The sequence below is a fragment of the Phasianus colchicus genome, chromosome 13 (genome assembly GCF_987193195.1).
Source record: "Phasianus colchicus chromosome 13, bPhaCol1.hap1.1, whole genome shotgun sequence".
NCBI lineage: Eukaryota > Metazoa > Chordata > Aves > Galliformes > Phasianidae > Phasianus > Phasianus colchicus.
Window position 1 is genome coordinate 18,938,594 of NC_143448.1, and position 22,917 is coordinate 18,961,510.

The 22,917-nt window shown below is 51.5% G+C and overlaps 1 protein-coding gene across 6 annotated transcripts in view; it reads left to right on the forward strand.

Moving 5' to 3' along the window:
- Nucleotides 1-1,705: 1,705 nt before the first annotated feature.
- ACSF3 (acyl-CoA synthetase family member 3) overlaps nucleotides 1,706-22,917 on the forward strand; it is a 41,081-nt gene continuing 19,869 nt past the window's right edge. For 3 of the 6 annotated variants that reach the window (XR_016470709.1, XR_016470710.1, XM_090149486.1), the window contains exons 1-6: nucleotides 4,100-4,203; nucleotides 5,001-5,723; nucleotides 7,079-7,234; nucleotides 15,521-15,675; nucleotides 16,169-16,314; nucleotides 21,929-22,041. Coding sequence is in view for 3 of the 6 variants with exons in the window: in XM_090149486.1 (XP_090005612.1) it covers nucleotides 4,201-4,203; nucleotides 5,001-5,723; nucleotides 7,079-7,234; nucleotides 15,521-15,675; nucleotides 16,169-16,314; nucleotides 21,929-22,041 (1,296 nt within the window). In the remaining 3 variants the exon portion in view is untranslated. Of the gene's footprint in view, nucleotides 1,831-4,099; nucleotides 4,204-5,000; nucleotides 5,724-7,078; nucleotides 7,235-15,520; nucleotides 15,676-16,168; nucleotides 16,315-21,928; nucleotides 22,042-22,917 lie in introns of those variants that run through there. The other 3 variants (XR_016470708.1, XM_090149485.1, XM_031615492.2) reach the window with 2 other exon arrangements.

The window sequence follows — 22,917 nt, forward strand, 5'->3', positions numbered from 1 at the left end:
GACTCAAACCAGAGGGACAGAGCAGCATCCTGCCCTGCGCTGTCACATGTCTGTCCCCACACTGTCACCCCATCCCCACACCACCCAGGGGTGTCAGGACCAGCAACACTCCAGTGCCACCAGGGCCCCCCCTGCGGCTGCCAGGGGGGTTAATCCCTGTAGCATGCAGTGGCCAGGGAGCAAGGGAGGCTGATGACAAATGACGAGTGCAAGAAAGGGAAGGAAGGTGGCAGGGTGGTGTGGAGCAGAGTGGGTGCAGCTGCAGGGTGACACTTGGGTACGGCGGAGCCCTCCTGATGGGGAGGTGGGCAACTGCTGGAAGGGGGCTGGGGCCACATGGCTGGGTTCCTCCAGCAGCACTGCTGCACTGGGGAGCTGTGCATTAAGGAGGAATGCAATGGAAAGGGAGCTGTGCAGTGGGAAGGAAGCCATGCAATGTGGAGCTGTGCAACGTGGTTCACCGGGGAGCAATGCAATATGGAAGGCATCATGCAATAGGAAGCTGTGCAACTGAGAGCAGTACACTGGGGAGCTGTGCAATAGGAAAGTCCTGTGTTCCAGACCCCTCACCAGCTTTGTTGCCCAACGTGTTCAGAGAAGGGCAACAAAGCTGGTGAGGGGGTCTGGAACACAGGCCATATGAGGAGAGGCTGAAGGAGCTGGGAATGTTCAGCCTGGAAAAGAGGAGGCTCAGGGGAGACCTCGTTGCTCTCTATAACTTCCTGAAGGGAGGTTGTAGTGAGCTGGGGGTCGGCCTCTTCTCTCATGTCATTAATGATAGGACCAGAGGGAATGTTTTCAAGCTACGGCAGGGGAGATTCAAGCTGGACATTAGGAAGTATTACTTTTCAGAAAGGGTGGTCAGGCACTGGAATGGGCTGCCCAGGGAGGTGGTGGAGTCACCGACCCTGGGAGTGTTCAAGGAAAGACTGGATGTGGTGTTGAGGGACGTGGTTTAGTGGGAGCTATTGGTAAGAGGCGAGCGGTTGGACTGGATGATCTTTTAGGTCTTTTGCAACCTTGGTGATTCTATGATTCTATGAATTTGCAAGTGGGAGCTGTGCACAGGGACAGAGCTCTGCAATGGAGATGGAGCTATGTAATGGGGAAGAAACTGCAGCGCAGAGGGAACCACGCACTGAAAAAGCTGTGCAACGACCGATCCGTGCAGTGGCTGATCTTTGCACCGGGGACGGAGCCACGCTGTGAGGAAGGAGCCGTAATGGAGCAATCCTTGCAATGGACAGCCAGCCGTGCCCAGGGGAGCAGCACAGCGTGAGGAGTTGTGCCGTGGGGCCGTGCAGTGGGGCAGCCCCTGGCCGTGCAGCCGTCCCCACACCGTTCCCACCCCGCCATGCCTGGCTGGGCCGCATTGGGCCATGCGGTGGAAACACAGCTGGGGGTGGGCGGCCCGCCGTCACCCCACCGTGACGGGGAGCAGGAGGCCGTGGGTCTGTGCCGCGCCCCGTGGAGCCCCGCGCCTCCATCCCGGCCCTGCAGCCCCGCAGCACGGCGCCCACTGCGAGCCCTGCGCCGTCCCCAACCTGCCATGCCACCACGGGTCAGCACGGTGCGGCACTGCGACATCACGGCCACGCTGAGAGCCCCCCGCCCGGCCTTCTGCGCGCGCGCGCGTGTGTGTGTGTGTGTGTGTGTGTGTGTGTGCGCGCGCGCGCGCGCGCGCACGTGCGGCCAACCCCCCACAAAAGGCCGCGGGGCGGAGGGAGGAGGCGGAACGTTTTGGCAGCGGAACGTTCGTTCCGGGGCGCTGTGTTCCCGCCGGAACTCGCTCGGAACGGAGCGCCCCCTGCGCACTGCCGGCGCCGCCAGGTGAGGCCCTGGGGGCTGCGGGGCTCGGCGCTGCGCTGCGGCCGGCCGGCTGGGAGGCGGGGGGTCGGGGCTGCGTTAAAAGGAGGCTTTAATTGCGGAGTAATTAACGTCTCGCTCTTCTGGCGGCGCACGGCCTGCTGGTGGTTCCCGCGCTCAGCCTCCTGCGGTGTGGGCCCGGCCCTGGGCGTGCCCTGCTGCCCTGCGGTGTGGGTTTGTGGTTGGAATATCGCAGGGAAAGGGGTTTTGCGGCTGTTCCTCGCTTGCCAGAGTGAGCAGAGGGAGGAGAACCTCTGCACCGGGGTTGGGCCTCCTCGGACCACCGGGCCTTTCCTCCTTCAGGGCACACGGGCTGTGCATTTCTGTCCTTACCACGACCCGTGGTGGTTCTGCAGTGCCAGGAGTTGATAGGAGCTCTCCACCCTGCTGTCCTTTTCTGCTCCAGCCCTGCAGGGCTGGGCCTGGACCATCTCTTCCAAGGCAGCGAGCACTCATAGGACATCACAGAGTGGTTTGTATTTGGAAGGGACCTCTAAAAACCACCTGGTTTCCTCTCCCTGCAATGAACAGGGACACACACAGCTCCAGCAGTGCTCAGAGCCCCTCTGGTCTGACACTGAGAGGGGCATCCACCACCTTTCTGGACAACATGTGCTACTGTCTCACTGCCTGTATGGTAAAAAATAAATAACCCTTCTTCCTTATATCCAGTCTAAATTTCTCCTTTTTTAGCATGAAACTATTTGCCCTTGTCCTGTCACAACAGAGCCTGCTGAAGTGTCAGTCCCCTTCCTTCTTATAGCCACCACTAGATAAGGAAAGGCTGCTCTCAGATCTGCCTGGAGCCTTCTCTTCTCCAGGCTGAACAGCCCCAACTCCCTCAGCCTGTCCTTGCAGGGGAGGTGTTCCATCCCTTGGATCATTTTGGTGGCCTTGTGTCCACACTCCCACAGGCCAACATGTATCCTGTGCTGAGGACTCCGCATCTGGATGCAGTGCTCCAGGTGAGGTCTTACCAGCACGGAGTAGAGGACCACCATCCTCTGCCCAGGAAGATAGATGAGCACTTGTGTTGCTGATTATCTCTGAGCAAAGTAAAGCGAACGGCTCCGGTGTGCCCCTGCTCACACTGTCCCAAGTGTCTGTCACTGCACACACACACACAGTGTGTGAAGCCCATAAGTGCGCAGGGCCAGCTGAAGGTGCTGCTGTTTATTGTTCCATTAAATCCGGACTGGCGCTGTGCTGGAACAGGGATAATGTGATTTTTGGAAGCTGCTGTTCTGAAGCAGCATCTAACACCTGCTCCAGAGCCTTGCGAGGAGAAGCAAGCATGCCAAGTGCACTTAGCAGCGCTGGACTGCAGCACGGTGTGATGCTGGCAGACGGTCACTTCCCATTAATGCCCCTCTTAATGCCTGGGGCATTAACATCTCGCCAGCACACCGGTGCTGGGCACAGACTGGGTGGAGGCTATTTAATTGTGTTCTCTATATTTTAGTCTGTACAGAGAAATGGAAAGATATCATGCTAGTTTTGTCATGACCTGCTTTGTTTTTTTTCCATCCTTATGGTACAAGTCACGAGTGCACATGGGTGACACCCTTTGGGTTTAGAGCTTTGCCCCCATGTTTCCGCAGAAAATCACAAGTTTCTTTTGCAGAAGCAGAAATTGAGGTTGATATGCAAAAGAAAATGCGTGTAAAGCAGCTTCCGCTGGGAGAAATGCTCTGAATGCGGATGAGAGAGTCTGCAGGGCTTGCAGCCACCTCTCTGCAAAAGCAAACACTGAGAATCATAGAATGGCTTAAGTTGAAAGGGACCTTAATGATCAACTAGTTCCAAGCTCTGCACACAACACTTGTTGCTGTCACTGAAGTATCTGAGCTTCGCCTGAGCTCAGCTCTTCCCTGAGTCGCTGCCAGCTCCCTGCATCCATTTTGTTCCAGCTCCTCCCCATGGTGGGAAGCTGAGCTGGGAGCTGTTGGTGGAGTGGCTTATCATGATGTTATAAAAATCACAGTTGCCAGCATCAAGGAGATATCGTGTACTATCGCCTGAGCTTCCACCTGCAGCTCCAGGCTCTGTGCAGAGGGAATTTTTGGATTTGAGGTGGCTCCTCAGCCCTCTCAGTCTGTCACATCTTCCTCTTGTCTCTGGCACACCAGTGGACTCCCTTGCAAGGTGTTCCTGTGGCTGAGGCATCCATCTCGCCATTATGTTCTTGCAGGTTTGCAGTGCATTCACTCTCCCAAATGCTCCTGTGAGATGATCCAAGTGCTGGCCAGAGTTACCGCACAGCCTTTTCTCTTTGAAAGGTGACAAAACATTTCTGCCAGCCTGTGATCTTCCTATAATCAAAACATCTAATGAATGGTAAGCTTTCAGTGGTGCTGGTGCTCCTTCCAGCTCCCTTCTGGAGCTTTTCTCTGTTGAAAAACCTTGTCACAGCGAGGAAGCCAGGCTGAGTGCCTGGGTCGAGCTCTGCACCAGTGGCACAGCTGAGCTTGGCGCTTTCAGCAGCACTAGAACAAACCAGCAGCTGTTGCTTGCTGGGAAAGCAGCTGCGTGGCGAAGGCTCTGCTGCCTGTGGCTGCCCGGTGGTTGTTAACCTCCTGACTGGTCTGTCGTGTAAGGAAGCTTTAGAGCCAAAGCAATGCTTGTGATGGATGGGCCGTCAGGTCACGGGGGCTGAATGCTTGCCTGTGCTTTGGTGTGAGATTGCTTGTAGGAAGCAAATCTCTGCTGGGCAGGGGCTTAGGGGGCTTGGTGTTTGTGTCTCGGTGTCAAACTCTGAGCACAGAGCGGGGCAAGTGTGAAGAAAAGTGCAAATTGAGAGTGAGTTACCACTGTAATTATTTAACTTCTTAAGGTGTTGGTCAACTGAGTTAGAATGGCAATGCAGGTAGCCATTGCTCCATGTCCTAATATTACGGATTGATGAAAACTATTTTGTAGTTTAAGTTAGATTGTTAGGTTGCTCAGGGAAGGGTCTCTGAGTCCTGTTCTATCTGATCAGGGCCTCGCACGCTGGGGATATAGCAGTCTGAACCATAAACATTAATAATACAGTGGGTATTATTCAAATGAAAGCTGCCACTTTTCCTTTGTGGGAATAAACCCCTGGGTAATGGCTGCTCATACTTATCTGTTCCTATAATTGCTTTCTGCAGAATCACTCCAAAAGAAGCTCTGCTGGCAGGATGCTGCTCTCCCTGCTCTCCCCCCGCGTGAGCTGGCCTGCACGATGCCTCCTCTGTGACTTGCACCACTGGGTGCTGCGTGGGCAGAAGAAGGCTGACTCTCCCCGCAGAGGTGTGCAAACCACATGGACAGCCAGCAGCCACCACGTCAGCCCTGTCTTCATGAGGGCTTTGACTTTCGGTGATAAAGTCGCCGTTGTTGACCAAAATGGTGAGCACACATACAAGGAGCTTTTCTGCCAGAGCCTCCGCTTGTCCCAGGAGATCTGTAGAGTCCTGCAGTGCTCCAGCAGGGACTTGAAGGAGGAGAGGATCTCGTTTTTGTGCCCCAATGATGCCTCGTATGTGGTTGCCCAGTGGGCTTCCTGGATGAGTGGAGGCATAGCAGTTCCCCTTTACAAGAAGCACCCTGTGCAGCAACTGGAGTACGTGATTGAGGATTCACAGAGCGCCCTCGTCATTGCAACAGATGAATATGTGGGGAAAATATCCCCCAGTGCTGAGAAGCTGGGAGTCCCAGTGCTGCCACTCAGGTTTCGTAGCAATGGATCTGCAGATCATACAGCAGTGGAAGACGTGCCCTTGGCATCCAGTGCTTCCTGGAAGGACAGGGGAGCCATGATAATCTACACGAGTGGGACAACGGGCAGACCAAAGGGTGTCCTCAGCACCCACGAGAATGTGCAGGCGGTGGTGAGTGCTGCTTTCTGTGCAATGCTCATGCTGAGTTAGAGGTCTTGTCCTTCCCAGGTGATTTGGCATAACACACCTGATTTCTGCACAGAGCTATGGGGCTGTGTGCTGAAAGTCCCCAGCGCTTCTGAGCTGAGCACAGGACTCAGTGTTTGAGGCTCTGAACCTCGTGCTGTGGTTGCAGCCAGGGGCATGGCTTCTGCCTCCTTTCTTGGAAAGCAGCAGATGTGAGACCTGTTGTAAAAGGACTGCTTTCTTTGCAATTTTCTTTTCTTCACTGTGACTAGCAAGGTATCTTTGCCCATAATTGGAATATAACTTAGCCCAGCACTGCACAGTGCTGTGTGAAGTCTGTGCATTATTTAGCTATATATCCCCAAGGCAAAAAATCCATTAGCTCTCTGAGCCAAAAGGAATTAAAAGTTTGAATGAGCCTGCTGACTACCTCACCAGTTTGTTATCACTGCCTGCAACCGATAGACTCATGCCATTAGGGAAAAAGAGCAGGGAATACACGGTGCCTTATGGACACGTCGTCGAGCTCACGCCTTTCTGGATGCACAGATACTGCAGTGGCGGGTGCAGTAAGAGAGCCTTGATGGATAGAGCCAGGGCTTGGCTATATCGGGCAAAGAATCTGTTCCCTTACAAATATGCTGATCATTTGGGAGGCAGCCGAAGCACTGACTGTCTTTGGTCCTGTCTCACAGAAAGCTCCCTGCCCTGTGGGAGGGGGTTGCGAATGGCATGACCAAATTCCACTGATTTTTATTTTTAGAGAGCTGGAAATAAGCTCTCCAGTTGCTAACGTTGGGCTCTGAAGAACTTTGTTCCAAACAGAAGCCTGAGGTCTAACACTTTTAAATACCCTGTTGTGAAAGGATAATTAGAAGTTTGATATATATTCTGTCTATTCTCTTCATGGGGCACCAATTTCCTGCTCCCACTAGTTATCCCTTACACATGTGAGAAGAGCAATGTCATCAATGTCCAAACTGTGTCAACTGAGTTCTGGAATGTTTCAGGTTTTATGTAATATTTCTGCAGCAGGCTTATGATTTTATGGGTCCTACTTAAAGTCACTGCTGACTTAATTCTCAGTAGCAAGGAATGTCTGTGATCTATGTGAACACATATGTTGAAAAAGTGCAGAAGAGGTTCCCCGTGAATGCTTTACGGTGGTAATTCTGCTCCTGCTGGCCCTAAAGAAGGGATTTTTGTGTCCAAGTGTTGTTCTGGGAGTAGTGGGATTTCTGGCACCAGCTGTGCAGGGAGATGCTGGGTGGGTTGGGTACCTCGTGCTGGGTGAAGCTTTCCTCCTGCCCTGACATGAGATTACATGTCTTTTTCCATAGACCACAGGGCTGGTTGAAAAATGGGAGTGGAAGAAAGAAGATGTTATTCTGCACGTGCTGCCTTTGCATCATGTCCACGGGGTGATCAATAAGCTGCTCTGTCCTCTCTGGGTGGGAGCGACATGCATCATGCTGCCCGAATTCAGCGCGCAGATGGTAAGCCTGGAGGGATTGTGTGTTGTCTTTGAAATTCAGCAGCAAGACCCCATGTGCTGTAATTAGAGCAACTCTGCAAAGAAGTTCTTAAACAATTCCAACCTCTTTGGCTGCTGGTTGCCTACGGTTCACAAACTGATAAAAACCCTTTCTGTTGGATGCTCGGGTTGGGGTAGGTGTGCTCTGCTGGAGGTTACAACTTGTTTGAGTGTGACAGACATAAACACAACGCTGTGCTGCTCCTCCTTGGTGTGTTGAGGGTCTCATGTTGGGGGTGAGCTATTCTCGGTACCCATTAAGATCATCCACATCCAGAACAAGGGCTGTTAATTTTCTGGTACAAGGAGAAAGGTGGAAATATTGGATTTTTCCCTTGCACGTTGGCAGTGATCTGCCTGAAGCTGTACTGTTGGTTAGATATTTCATTTTTAGTAGCTTGCATTTTCCATGTCCTCGATGTTTTGTGTTACATTACATGACAGAACACAGACTTCAGAGTTTCTTACAGCCTGGGTAAGAGAAATACTAATACATGTCACTTGCATAGAAACACTGCTCTTGAGCTGTAGAGGTACAAGTGTAAACAGATCTGTCAGTTTAGACGTAGCAATGTAAGTGAGAGTTTGCAAACTGAGAGCTGCTTGCAGTTATGCAGGAAAGGTGACAGGAGGGAAACCTTATTTATAAGTGTGCTTCTGCTGCATTTAGTACTGTTTGCTGGCCAAGACAGGAGGCACCAGTCTGAGTGCTCTGCTTGTATTTTGTTCCTTGCCCGTGGTGGCAGGTAGCTGACTTACCAAGAAGATGAAAAGCAGCAACCAGCAGTGAAGTAGAACAGCTTCTACAGTTACTGGCTCCTGGGAGCTGGCACTGTTCATCTACATCCCCTGATATTGGTGGTGCTGTGAGAGTTCTGGTTTGCTCTGAGATGAGCAGTGTCACTATTAAGTGAGCAATTTCAGGCCCTGGTGCCACCTCATAGCAGAAAGGGGACCTGCTTTGTCAGTGGGCAGCTCCTTGGAACAAGTGATGAGAGCTGTCAAGCCTGTGCTTTGTGGCTGAACAGGCTATTTTATGTGTCTGTGTTTATTCATGTGCCAGGCAGCTTTGTCATGCTGAAAGGACAAAGAGCAAATGCACAGGGTGCACCCAGAACACACCCCTTGATGCTGTGACTCTATAGTGGAGCTGAGTTTGGACTCTGATCTGAGTGAGCTGATGACCATGTGATTCTTAGCTGCTTATTTCTGCTTCTCAGAGAGGCAACCACAGAAAATGTGCACTTCCCTTCTTGTTTCAAGATGGCCCTGGCACCTGAAAACCCCACTGGTGGCTGAGCACCGGTTCTTCCAAGGGGAACAGCCCCAGAATCACAGAGGGGCAGCTCTGCATTCACATCTCCAGAAGGATGCTGTTGTAGAGGTAGGCAGTGAGGTCCCCTGGCAGCTGGAGCTGGTGATATCTTCTTGATAGTCGCTGCCTAATTTACCTGCTGCCATCTTAATGGTGTCACCCCAAGGAGCATTCTGTGCACACAGCTTGGGGTGCAGCAGGGATGTGCGTCCCACCAAAGCCAGGGCTCTGTGCTCACAGCTTGGGGTGCAGCAGGGATGCATGCCCATCAGACCCAGGGCTCAGAGCATTGTCCAGGCATTGCTAGGAGGCAGCTGGTGTGGAGCAGAGGAGCGTGCCGATAGCCTGGAAGCAAAGCCAAGCCCTCTGGAGGGCGCGTTTCTCCACATCCTGTGCCACTGGTGATTGATCGTCCCTTATACCCTTGTGTTTTTCTGTGCTCTCTTCCCGACATCTGCAAATCAATGAGCTGACATTGAAGGATGGGTCCGGGTGCCTGCAGCAGGGTGCCTGCCTGCTGCCTCTGATCAAAGCCCTCTGCTGGAGCCGGCAGTGAGGGCGAGTGAGGACAGCACCAGGGCCATCACACTGACCCTGGAGGTTGGACTTGGGCAGAGGTCGGCGTGGTGAGTGAAGTTCCGGGGGCTCTCAGGTGCACTTGGGCTCTGAAGGACATCATTTGCTTTTCTATTCTTTTTATTCCCTTTATTTTTCCGAGGGCCTCCCCTGGGAGCTGAAAGTGGTTTGATCGACACTACAAAGAAAGCACATGAGGGTAAATAAGGCTTTCTTGTGGAGTTTAATGCAAGCTGCCTTTCAGTTCCAGTCTATTTTCACCAGCTGTTTACAAAATACCCTTTGCTACTGAAATCAGCTTTCAGAGTTTCAGTGGAGGATTTTGCAAAAGGAGCCCGAGTTTTGCTGTGCGCTTTTTCTCTTGGTTGCACCTTGAGAAAGCAGCCAATTATAGTGTGATATAAAGAAACCCGGATGGCAGCTAAAACACTTGACAGCCTGATCAAAACAAGGCTGGGAACTTACTCTCAACCTGCTGCAGGCATATTTAGCCTTGAGTGATACTGGCATGGGTTCAAGAGAAACCGCAACAGCATACCCGATGTGTGTTTGGTTTCTAATCACTAACACTTCATTATACAAAATAAATACTTTATTATTACAGCCTTTATTAAATTACATAATTTGTGGTGTGCCTTATAGTCGGATACTGATGCCAGTCTGGTTCCAGCGGTGGTAACAGTGCTCTTTATTTTTTCCCCTTGTTTAGAAGGCGCTCTGAGCCCCAGGCCAGGACTTGTCACTCCCTACATCTTTCAGCCCCTTCCGTCTGGTTTTTGGGAACTGTCCAAGGAAAGGTTAAAAATCAAACTGTAAAATAACCTCTGTGTCCTGACCAACATCCACTCTCTCACCAAAACAGCATCTGATGCCCAGGGCTGCGTGCGAGCTATTGCTGAGGCCACAGGGGCTCATTAAAGTGTATTGAGCTGCCTCAAGCGTGAAAGTTGCTGCATAAAATCAGATTCTTTTTATTAAATGAGGACATCCATTACTTTGCACCAGCTACTGTACATGTTATAATTCACTTTATAGCACCATCTGTTAAGGCTGTCTCGCTTAAGCTTTTTGCAGCATCTTTTTATTGTAAGTTATTAAAAAATATGGCTGCATCTATTAATCATTTATTAATAAAGGGTTTATAAATGGACCCTTACTTTCCAGCAGCACAGTCAGTTCATCCACGCTGTGCAAGTCCCCATTGCATGGGCTGCAGTGTGATGCTGGGAGCCCCCCCAGCTGCTGCCTGCCCTGGGGGCCACGGGAGCAGCACCCAGCACTGCAAGAGTGCTTCACTGCTCGGAAGGGACAGCTCTGAGCACAGTGACATCTCCGTGCTGCTGTGGGCATGCACAGTGGGCAGAATGGCATCTGAGAGCTCATTCCTCCCAGCAGCTGTGTGGGGCGAGGGCAGCTCTGATGTTATTTTTGTTTTCAGCTGAGCGTGAGAACGGGGAGGGCAGAATGTGCTTTGAAGTCAGAGCGAGCTGCAGCCAAAGGATCCCTTTGTGGTCCTCCTGGCAGAGCTTGCTTCCAGGCTGCATGTTTCTCCAGCTGCATGCAGGCAGCCAGCATTTCCCAGTGACTTCTGAACCCACACTTACAAAGTAGGGGCACCCTGAGCCCACTGGTTTTTGGCCAGTGTGGGTTCATTCTGAGTTTGGACAGTGAGAACTGCTTGTCTTGCCTTGGGGCACTTGCTGCTCCTGCCTGGACAGGAGAGGGCAAATGCTTAAGGGATGAATGTTCAGTTGAGAAAGGCTGTCAGCTGGTTGCATTCAACACAAGGTCAGATCCTGGTAGCTCTTCAGCAGAGGGGATGGAGGAAAGTTTTAGGAATCTGAACTCACTGTGGTCCGTGCTGCCCCTTTGGCTCTACAGGTCCTGAGCTGCACTGCCTGCAGAGTGACAGCTGTGTCTCTGCCCTGCAGGCACTTTTTGTTGGTAAGCATGTTGAGATGCAGATTTGTCACCCTAAAGTTGTTTTGGTGCCAGAGTCACTGCGGCTGACTCTGTGTCTCAAAGGTTTGTACCTTCTAAAAAGCCATGTCCTGTTTTACAGCGAGGTGAGGGCTGGGTGCTGCTGCCTTGTGCCTCTGTTTAGTTGCATTGTGAGGTCCCATGGCACAGGAGCACTGTTGCCTGCAGGGAGGAAAAGCATGCACCATGGTCCTGAGCCTCTCCCCATGATCTGTCACTTTTGCAGACACCAGCCTTGGTGGTTTAGGGATTATTTTTATAATCAAAGCGAATGCAAGCACACAGGGTTCTGATCTGCAATAACCAAGCACCAGAAGGACGGTGTGCTGGGATTGCCTGCCCCATACTGTTTCAGCTGGAGCAAGGCACTCCTCTTTTCATTCTGCTCCAGACTCAAAGAGGAGGCGGTGGAGGGAGGAGCAGGTCGCTGCTGAATGGGTTGTGTTTGATCACTTCTCACAGACCTGGCTTTCAAAAGTTAGTGTTTTTCTTCCTGTCTCCCCAGCTCTGCCGTCTGTCCTCAGCATCTGCTCGGGAGTAATGTCTTTTCATGTGTGTGGGGAGAAAGAAGAGATGGAACCGGAGCCTGTCATATTTACTTATATTCCTGGGTCCCAGGGAAGGCACTTGCTCCTTTCAGTATGCCTGCAGCACAGGAAGGGTTTAAAAGCTTCAGCCTGGAATACAGAGGGGCCATCAAACTGCACTGATGAATAAATGATTAAAACCAGAGTCGCGTGGAGCACAAACAGTTTGGGGTTGCAACACACACGAGGCGAAGCCACCAAGGGCCTGGTTTCCCTTTGAAGAGAGGACTGTTTCCCTTTGTGCATGCTGCTCCCCAGCAGCAGCTCTGTTTGGCTGCAGCCACTGTTGCTCTCACACAGATCGGCGGGCAGCGCTACCTGCATGCAGAGATCGATGCCCAACACAAAGCCAGCTCCTGGATCAAAAGGAGAAGTAAAAGGATGATTTAACCTTGCATTAGAGGTATTGTTGCTGCTGAAAAGGTTTGAAAAAAAATAAATAAATTCGATAACCACTGAAAATGATACCATAATTTTATAAAGGAGAGAGGAGCTGTTGTGTCTGTCAATAGAGGTAGCGGTACGGGTCGTCTATTATCTGTTTGGGTTTAATGGGAAAATCCATGCTGATTTTTGCTTTCCTTTCAGCTTTTAGGCATTTTTGCCCACGTCTCTTCTGGCTTCTTTTGCATCAAGCAAAGGCTGCCTGGACTTAGCATGCAAATCGCCACTGCCACCTTCTCCTTTCCTCTGCATTAGAAGGTGCCCAGATAGATCTGCTGGTTTCTGTCTGCTTTATACCATCACACGCTTCCCTCTGAGGGCAAAGGCTCTGTTAAGGAAGGAAAAATTGCTGCCTTTTCTTCTCTGTGCTGCATCCCTTCCTTCAGGTGACGTTAGCAGTTCTGGATGCAGGCTGGGGAGGCTGCTGCAGGGAAGGACAGTCTATGGGAGCAGCTTGTGTGTTCCTCCTGCCTCATTCACCACCGTGCCATCTGCATGCTGTAAGAAATACGTGGGAAAATCTTGCAGCTTTGCCTCACTGGGATTGTTTTAGACCCGCTGGTGTCATTTTTTCCTCTCTCTCTCTCTCTCTCTTTTTTTTCCCTCTCATTTCCTGCTGGCAAAATCCCACCGGCCAGCCCATGGAATTGCCCAGATACGCTTTTGTGCAGTGGGAGGGGAAGAAAATCAGGAATGTCAGAGGGCTCTTGGGAACAGAAGGTCTTCTGCTTTGCTGGCTCAGGCAGCCTGTCCTGTAAGCCAGCAGTGCTGTGTGCCTGCCCTGGGCTTTTGCTGCCATCATTGCTGATGGGAAGCTGTACCCATTCTTGTTTTCTTGCAGCTAGAAACTGTTTGATTCAAGCCCTTGTTCATCTTAAAGGGAGTTCAGGTCCACTCCACACCATCTCATGAACGTATTCCATCTGAAGACTGGTACTTCCTTGTGCTTTGCACTATAGTGATGATGTAAAGGCTCAGTGTTACAGCCAGAGGGCTGTGCCCCACTGAGCATCCCCAGAGCCAGGCTGGTGGGTGGTGGCATCTCTGAGCTCCCTGCAGGCAGGCAGAGCAGGGGATGTATTTGTGACAGAGGTCTCAGGTGAGCAAAATAAAAGAAAACAGTCTGCAGGTGATTGATGTGGTGACAGTGACAGGTTGGGTAACAGAGAGGGAGAGATGGATCTCACTGCTCTAAACCTGACGGTGTCAGTGGATGCTGTGTGTGGGAAGGGCAAAGCTGGCCCCTAGCTGGAGGCCATCCAAGTCCCCGTCTTGATCGATTAGTCCCAGGTAATGAGGCTTTCCCAGATCCTTCTCTTAAACCATGAAGTTCTAGTTATAAAGCAGCAATAGCTGTTTCAGCTGGCTGGGCAGCAACAAGCCCTCTGGACGCCTGTGGGTCTGCAGAGAGCTGGGGGCTGCCAGCCTTGTGCCGCAGCTCGGTGCTTAGCGCTGCTACAACACATGGTGGGGATCCAGATTTGGCTGAGCAGCAGCAGAACAGGTGGGGATGTTTGGCTGTCAGCAGATCGGCCCAGCAGCGGCTGGTGGCACGCATCCAAAGGCAGCTGCTTATCTTCAGGAAGGGGCTGCTGCTGGGGCGAGTCGGGCTGACACAGAGCTGCTCCCATTGCCAGGATGGTGGCACAAAGGGTTTTATCTGGGGCAGGAGCTGAGCAGATGTGCGAGGACAGGGGATCCTGGGGTGCAGCAGAGAGCTGTATTTTGGAACGATGTCGTTGTGTGTTTGTTTGCTTTGTTGTTGTTGTTTTTTTTTAATCCAAATGCATGTGAAAATAAATCTGCTGCACAGCCAGTCAGACTGGAAGTCTGCCCGCGCTCCCCACAGCTGCTCTGGGCTTCTGCAGGCAAATCACACGGCGAGGATCGAGCAGCTCCAAACGTCTGTCTCCCATCAGTTCTTTGGCACAGGCCCGGTGCCTGCTTGCTGTCACCTGTTCCCCTGCCCAAGGCAATGGCTCTATGGAGCACCAGGGAGAGAGGAGCAGATCCCTGGCTTTGGAGATCTCTCTCTCTCTGTACTGCTGCCTCAAATGGGAAAAATGCTGTGAGGCTGAAGAGAAAAAGACCTTTGGGGAGAGAGGCTGGGAGACGTATAGTAGATCCTCCTCAATGCAATTTTGCCTATTCTGCTTTCATTTAGGGCTTCGTGCTGGCAGGGGTGCCTGCAGTGTCAGGGCACGGCTGTGTTGTCGGTCACTGCAGACACACTGCATTCCTTTTCTGCTCCTCTCAATGCCCAGAGGGGCTCACAGTAATTGTGCCCCAGCTCCCCTGGCTCTGGGGGTGTCCTTAGGTCCCAACCCCATGGCTGGTGGCTTCCCAATATGTGCATCCCTCGGGTGGGACACTGCCTCTGTTGGATGTGTAGGGCTGCATTAAGAACAACGTGGTGCCGACGGGGTTTTTTAGGGGCTGATTGTTCTGAAGCAGCCAAGTGAGAGCCGGCAGGGAGAGGTGGTGCTGGTGCAGTGAAGTAGAAAGTAATGAAATGGAGCCCGAGCGAGCAGGACGGAGGGGAAAGGGGCAGCACACACAGCAGCACCCGGGGTGACAGCATGAAGGAGAATCACTTGTTCACCTCCAATCAATTCATGCTTTTTTTCACCGCCGCACGCGCCTGTGTGCAGCTGAGCGTGTGCTGGGAGGGAGGCAGGGGAGGCGAGCAGTGTCAGGAGCTGTTAGGAAATACATTTGTCAACAACAGGGCAGGGAGAAAGGAGAGAGGCGGCCGTCGCTGGAGCTGAGCGGGCCAGAGCCATTTATTTATTGATGGCTTTGTATCGTTCCTGTCTTGGGGAGAGCTCACCTAGGGGGAAGAGTGACAACGTGTGGAAGAAATGGCTCTAATTTCAATATTTATCTCTGTTTGTTGCTAACTGCTCCCACGTGGAGCTGCTCAGCCAGTGCAATGTCTGGGGTCACTCATTCCTCTCCAGCAGAGCCAGCTCCTGGACTTTGGTTCAATTGATGGGTCCTCAAAGCTTTGGGTCCCTGGGCTCCTACCTGCTTGCTGTGTTCCTTGTGTGTGACTCTGTCTTTCCTCTCTGGAAAGCTGGAAGCTTTGTGTAGCCTTTGAAGAGTTCTGTATGTTCACAGAATTCACTGCTTCTGCTCTGGGCTTTCTCCATCAGCAAGTGCTTGGCTGTAACACGATGATATCAAGAAGTGCCATTTCCATCTTGTGATCATTGAGCGTGAAAGTGATGGGTGATCCCTTGCTGAAAAAAAGCTGGGAAGTTGGCACTGACAGTGCTGACCATCGCTTCCCTCTACTCTTTATATTTGGGTATATATGTATGTATATATGTTGCCTCTTTCCTAGGTTTGGAAGAAGTTCTTGAGCTCCCAGGCTCCCCGTGTCAGCGTCTTCATGGCAGTGCCCACTATCTATGCCAAGCTGATAGAATACTACGACGAGCATTTCTCTCAGCCCCAAGTGCAGGACTTTGTGCGTGCCTTTTGCCAGGAGAACATCAGGTAGGTGGGCAGTGCACGTCCTGCTGCCCCCAGCTCTGCACCAGGCAGGGGCTGCTGTGGCTGTTGCATCAAGTTTTCTTTTGGACTTCACCTCCTCACTACCAGGCAGGTTGTAGGGCTGTACGATCTCTCTGACAAGAGCAGGGGTGACATTATTTAATTATGAGCTACTCTTGCGTGGTAAAGCCAGAACGGGTCTGCATGCTTATTATACGTGTCACCCTACATGATACAAGACTAAGAACTTCATCCTGCAGCCCACAGATCCCTACAGATGCTGCTGCTTGTGCTGCAGAATCTTTTTTAGGAGGCCATCCTGTCTTAACTTAAACCCTCCTATTAGACAGAGAAGCTCTTCTGCATGAGGAATATCTTTGATACTGGCTGAAGGCTTTTGGGTTTTGTAGGATGTTACGTACATGCAGGCTTTACATAACATTTTGTTGGAATGAAAACTTCTTAGATGCTTTCTTATATGGTGTTCCATGTGCAGGTTGATGGTGTCAGGCTCTGCAGCACTGCCTGTGCCCGTCCTGAAGAAGTGGAAGGCCATCACTGGGCACACGTTGCTGGAGAGGTATGGGATGACAGAGATTGGGATGGCACTTTCCAACCCTCTGCATGGAGTCCGTGTCCCAGGTAGGAGTCTCGAGAAGGTGACACCAATCACAGATGTTTTGCTATCAAGCATTCTTGTTTATTCTCACCATAGAGAACACACATCTAATCACCATTTGTCATAACTGGGGAGCAGACTGTGTTGTGAGCAATGATGCTGGTAGAGGAACTGGCATTGGGAAGATAGGACAAGCCACAAGTGTGTGTGCAGAGCTTGCAGTGATACACACCAACACAGCCAGGCCAGGTCTCTCCTGGAGGCAGAGTACACACTTAATGTACTCTGCTTGATGATTTCCAAAGTCTTGATGAATTCAAACACTGTGATGGGATGGCATCTTCAGCTTCTGCTTTGTGAAGTTGTATTTGCATAGGATGTTGACACAGGGCTCTCCACGGAGCAGCTCATGTCCCACCAGTCAGTACTGAACATTTAAAATAGGGTGTCTGTTCACTCTTATTTTAGTGCAAGTTTCTTGACTCTTCAGGAATTAGAAATTGTCACACCTCGTCGTACGCTCTGGCTCTGTTCTCTCCTTGTCTTCCCTCACTTCTCTTAGCTACACTTTGTGACTCCTCTCAATATCTGTAGTTTTATGTAACCTAGAAATAAATTGATCTGAAACATTAAAAATATAAAATGCCCCCACCCTCCCTTTGGTTATAAACGTGGCCATCTGTCTGACAAGCAACCCAGCCCACCACTATGCCACCTTCTCCTCCCCACATGCTGTCTGCACATGCATGGCACCATATGCATCATTTTGGTCTCTGCTCTCCTGGGGACCGTTGTTGCCCAGGTGGGACTGTCCTGTGCCCTGTGGCTTCCCCTCACACCCCAGTCCTGCTGGTTGTAGCAGCTGGTGCTCTTGAAGGGATTGCACAGGGTGAGGAGAAGCCACAGCTTCCCCCAGCATTGGCTCCTGAAACTGAAAACAGCTTGGGGGCAGCGCAAAATACAAAGTGCAGTTAACTTCTGCAGTGTAGTTGTGAATCCCCCAGTCTGGCCAGTGCTTACTTGTATGCTGGAGAAGGGAAACTCAATTCCCACCTGCATGAGCTTGAGCTCTGTGTGAGCCCTAAGGTGTAGGATGGTGGTTTGAGGTCGTTTGGATGTCACAACAGCCTTGTTATATTTGCTTTTTATTTCATCTTTAGTAGGGGAAATGAGTGGAGGCTCTCAATCTCCCTGGAGACAAAAAGGCTGTGTGGATAAGGCAGAAATGGACACCAGGAAAGGCAGTTTTAATTCCAGAGATGTGTCCACGTGCTCTTGAGCAGAGGCAGTGTGTAGCCTCTGGCATTACCAGGTCTGTAGGGGACATGGGGACAAATAATCTCATACAGCTGCAAGCAGAGGAGCTGGGATAAAGGCTAAGTGTCTGTCACACAGCCACTGAGCTGGGGCTCACTGCAGCCCCACGAAAGGGGAGAGAAGAATCTCACAAAGGTGTGGATCAGCCAGGAACCTTACAGACAGAAGGCTATGACTGAATAGGCTTGATTAATTTATTTCAGGAAGTGTCAGTTGGGAAGCAGATGGGTGCAGCTGAGGCATAATTTACTGGAGCTGTGAAAAGCTTTTGATATAGTACCCCATTAGAGGCTGGGATGTAAGGTCACCAGGTACAGCAGAGTATCCACCATGAATGAGTCAGCTGAGAAATGCAGCAGTGGCTGAGGCAGGAGGAGCAGTGAGCTTCCTGCAAAACAGTGTTCTGGGGACAGATGCTAGGCAGGCAGCAGCTGACAGCAGACCCACTTGCTGGCCACAGCTTTATTTTAGCACAAAAGAGTGCAGCAAGCATGGCCAGGCAGCAAGGGCTGTGCTGGAGGAGCCCTGTGGTTGCAGCATACTCATAAGGAGATGCTGGAGATAGGGCCTCAGCAGGCATCAGTGTGTTAAATACAATGCAAGAGCTTGCTGGGCATGGCCAGAGCTGAAGAAGCAGATATTGAGGTTGACTGGGATGACTTTAGTGCCTGAGTTAGGGGTTGGCAACCCACTGCAGGGGTTGGAACTGAACGAGCTTTAAGGACCCTTCCAAGCCAAGCCATTCTATGACTTCTATGGCTTTGTGACTTCAGAAATTTCTCTCAGTAACATTCCTTGCCACTGGAAAGCTCCAAAGAGGGAATGTGTCTGTGCTGCAAGCATCCATCCAAAGGTGATCCATCCCAGCCTTCAGATGCAGATTCCCTTGGTTAGGTAAACCCAAGGACCCTCACGGCTGCCAGTGGTTTTCTCTCAGAGCAGAAGCAGCACACATCCTGCTCTGCTGCTTCACGACCTTCATTCTGCCTCTGAGGAGAGGTGCTGGGATTGTCCTGCCCTCCTCCACCCCCTGGTGGGGTTGGGGAGAGGCAGAGCCCTCCATGTCCAACAGGTGTCCTTGGTGCTGTGGCACTGCCCCATAGGGCGCAGATCCAGAAGGCCAGGGGAGGGGGGGGGAGTTCTCATTTCCTGAAGAAGAAAAGATGAAAGATTTGAAAGATAAATGTTTGCTTGTATATGGTTAAAACCCTGCTTAAAATGCCTCTGTTTTCACCAGCTCTCATTCTAATCCCCCTGGTGCTGTTACTGTGAAGGGAGATGAATAATTCATGGATGGAGAATGCCTCACTGGGCCTAATCACCACTTTAATTGGAGGTTTAGATCAGAGGCAGCTAATAGCTCCTACAGCAGGGACTCGGTGTATTGTTGACAGTGAGATCGCTGAGTGCCTTATCGTTGGCCTGTTTCAATTCTCCCAGGACAGCACTGCACATAACAGCATCAAGGTCCCCAGATACCGGAGGACACAGACCGCAGGGCCAATTAAATTTATCTGGGAAGAGCTGACAACTTTTTTAAACAGAGGAGAGCCTGTGAGGAAGAATAATGGTGTCAGTCCTTCTTGACTGCAGCCTGACAGTGTGAACGTGCTGCCAGCTTTGCTAAGCATCCTGGAGTGTGCAGGCTGGGAAGAGCTGGAAGGGCACAGGAAGGGGAAAGAGCAGGGAGTCTCCTGGTTCCACTTCTGAGAAGTGGGCAGTGCTGAGTTTTGACTCCCTTCTGATGACACCTGATTTGGGTCTCATATCCTCTCCCTGCAGAACCCAGGCTCAGGCTGGAGGGGCTCTGAGCACTGATGGAGCTGTGGGTGTCCCTGTTCATTGCAGGTAGTGGAGCAAGGTGGTTTTTAGAGGTCACTTTCAATGCAAACCATTCTGGGATTCTCTTGCTGTGCCTTTGCAACCCACACAGCCAACCACTGAGCTCTGGACTTGGCATGGTGAGTGTCTTAACACATCATGGTACATACATGGCATGTGTCTTAACACGTCATGATGTGTGTTTAACACATCACCCAGGCCTGAGGAGCTCTAGTCATAGCCTGTGCACAAATTGTGTCAGTGCTGACAGCCCCCTGTAGCTCTGATCAATGCTGGGAGCGTTTTCAGCCTTTACAGATATCCATTTGCATGTTTATCATTCTTTCGAAATGCCAAAAAACTTCCAGGCTGAACATAAGGATACAGCTCCCCACGTGGGTCTGATTTTACGTGTTGGTTCTGCTTTAGCCAAATGGTTGTCTCTGTATTTGTTTGGAGGAATTGTGTTGGTGTTTGATATTTCATTCTCAAAGACTGAGACCAGAAGTGACCACTGTCATTCAGTGCTGCTGCCCATGGGTCAGTCTGTTGTGTCCTGCATTGAGGCTGGCAGCTCGCATACAGCAAAGGAGCATCTTCCAGGAAGGCACTGATCTGATCTTAATGCAAAGGCTTCCAGGGCTGGCAAACCTGTGGGAGTCTGTGGCAGCTCACTGGGCTGCCTGCTGCTCCCTTCCCTGAGCTCTGTGAGACTTCATTTACTCGCAGTGTCTGCCTGCTGTCTCTTGCCATGTCTTTCAGCCAGGTTTGGGGCTATCAGCACGAGATGTTTTTCACATGGGAGAAAACGTTCCCATAGAATTCTAGAAGGTGGCCTTGGCAAGCTTGATGTGCAAACATTTGGCTTGTTTTCCGTGATTTATAGCTTGCTTTGAGTACTCTTGGAGTCTCGTGGCAGGTACAAAACTCTGCTGAAAATATATAAATACCTCTCCCTGGCAGCTCAGTGGCACCTCAGCTCCTGGTGAGAAGAACAGAGCACACCTCTCCCTCCTGCTCTGCTGCAGGTCCCTGTCCTGAGCTTCTGGCAGTGAGTTTGGCTGTGTCAGAGCAACCCTGTGGCAGGAGAAGGACCTGGCTGCCTGCAGTAGCTGATCTAAATGCCAAAGGCAGTCTCAAGCTGAACAGACACATGTCACGGACCTGCCATGTAGCTTTCTGTTTATTTCTTGCCAGATTTGTTAATTGTTAGGGTAGTTTTGCTGCAATAAAATCTCACTCCCTCGTAGCCCATCTGCTCTTAGCTGATCCTGCAGGGATGCCATAAATCTGGGCTACCATGACATATTGATTTCCATGGCAACTGACCAATGTAGCAGGCACCAAATCATGGTGTCACAGGTACCAGACCTCCAGGGCTTGGAATGAGAATGGGACAGGGAAATTGCACCTTGAATTCAAACCCCTGAAATCCAGATAATGGGGAAGGCTCCTGGTCCTGCACACCCCAACTGTAAGGACTTCCCAATTGGAAAGCACCACCACCACCACCACTGGATGCTCTCCAGGTGGAAAAATCAATCAGCTCAAAATAAAGAGCAGACTTACCAGTGCAACCTGCCAGCCTTCCCAAGCCACAGGTTGCTCTGTGCCCGATGCAGGTTTGCATGCTGGCAGCTCCCTGCTCAAGGGGATGAGTGCCATGATCCTCATCTTGTGCTGAGAGCTGTCATGTGCCACTGAGATGCAGGGAACCTGCTGAGCCAGCAGATGCCCCAGTGCCCTGCTTGCTGCTGTGCCTGGAGCCCCCCAGCAGTCTGAAGTCACAGGAGCAAAGCTGCCTTTCCTCTGTGCCTTTTGCTTACTGCAAGGGTTGTGCATTAAACCATGGGATGGGGGTGCTGCAGGTGTGGGGGCTCTTGGCAGCAGGACCGTCAAGGAGCTTAATTGCTGTTGTTGGTGACACTGTGCCACATTCCCTGGCTTTGAAAACTGAAACCTGGGGAAGTATGTTGTGGTTTTGATCTCTGCTTTTCTCCTCTGATGCTTTGTGTACAGCGTATTGATGTCTCATAAAACTGAGATAATCTCTTGCAATGCTGACACTGGTAAGCCTTTGCCTTCTCTGTCAGGTTCAAGCTATAGAGAAGCAGTGAGCCGCTGTAGCAATCATTGTGCTCTTTCTTTTCACATCTTCATGTAGGTTTCATGGTGCAGAACAGCTTCATTACTGTGCCACGATGCTGTCCCAGTGCCTTCAAAGGCCGTCCAAGGGAGACTGCTCAGGGCTGCAGACACATTTGTTTTCCCAGGCATTTCCAGCACTGCCTGCTCAGCGAATGGAATATGGCACAGTGACATTTGCATGCAGACACACGACGTGATCAAAGCCTTCCTGAAGGGTAACCCCCTGCAAGGAGCTTCTTCAGCACCAGCACAGTCTGCAGATGCCACTGAGAGAAGAGAAAAGCAGCTGCTCTGCTGTATCCTTGGCTTCTTGCTGCCCACTGTTTCAGTCCTGTTCCCTTTCCTTCCTAGGTTCTGTTGGGACCCCACTGCCCGGGGTGGAGGTGCGCATTGCCTCCGAGAAGGTGAAAGGTGGTGGCCGTTCCTACACCATCCACACTCAGGGAGATGAACACGGCACACAGGTAGCACTCAGCTGTGTTTCTGCTGCTTCATACACTCTCAGAGCCCTTTGAAGCCCCAGGGATCAGGGCTGGGGTCGCACTGTTATTCCCAGGAACATAGCCGTGCCGTTTGATTCTCTCTTGCATTCATTTTATGGCTCAGTATGCCCACGGTGCATTGTGGACCCCATGTGTGTGGTCCTCCCACACATCATCTGAGGGACAGCAACCCCCTGTGTGGGCTGGGAGGTGTGGGCTGTGGCACGAGGGCTGTGGGCAGTGGTGTCAGCAGTTGTGGCTGCAGGTGGGCTGGTGGCACAGCACAGCTCTGCTGCTGGCACACTGCCTGCGAGTGACGGGCTGGTGTCAGTGCTCACACCTGCGGTCACACTCACACAGCCCCACCTGATGCCCTTCCTGCCCCGAGCTGCTGCTGCTGGCACACGCTGCATGCCTGCCTGGTTAATAATTCATAGCAGAGGGAGTGCAGCAGTGGCATTTATTTAACACGAGGACACCGTCTGAGCACTCAGCAGCCCAAGAGCCATCTGGCTGGGTTTCAGCACAGAAATGAGCTCCGTGGCACTGGGGCTGTCCTTGTTCGGTGTCCTGGGCACCTGCTCCCTCCTGCCTGTGCCACTGAACAGCCCCACATCCCATTTTCTTTGCCTGTGCCCTCTGGCTTGTGGGAAGGGATCGGTAAATATTTCCTTGCCTCCCTCACAGGAGGGCTTTGAGACTTCAAGCTCTGTAGTTAAAGGTTATGGAAGCTGTGGTGTGGGAGTGTCAAGGCTGAGGGATCCCGAGGGAGGGAGGGAGGAAGGTGACAGCAGGACATGGCACAGCTCTCCCGGGTGCAATAAGCATCCATGGCCCCATCACTTCTCTGGGCATTTC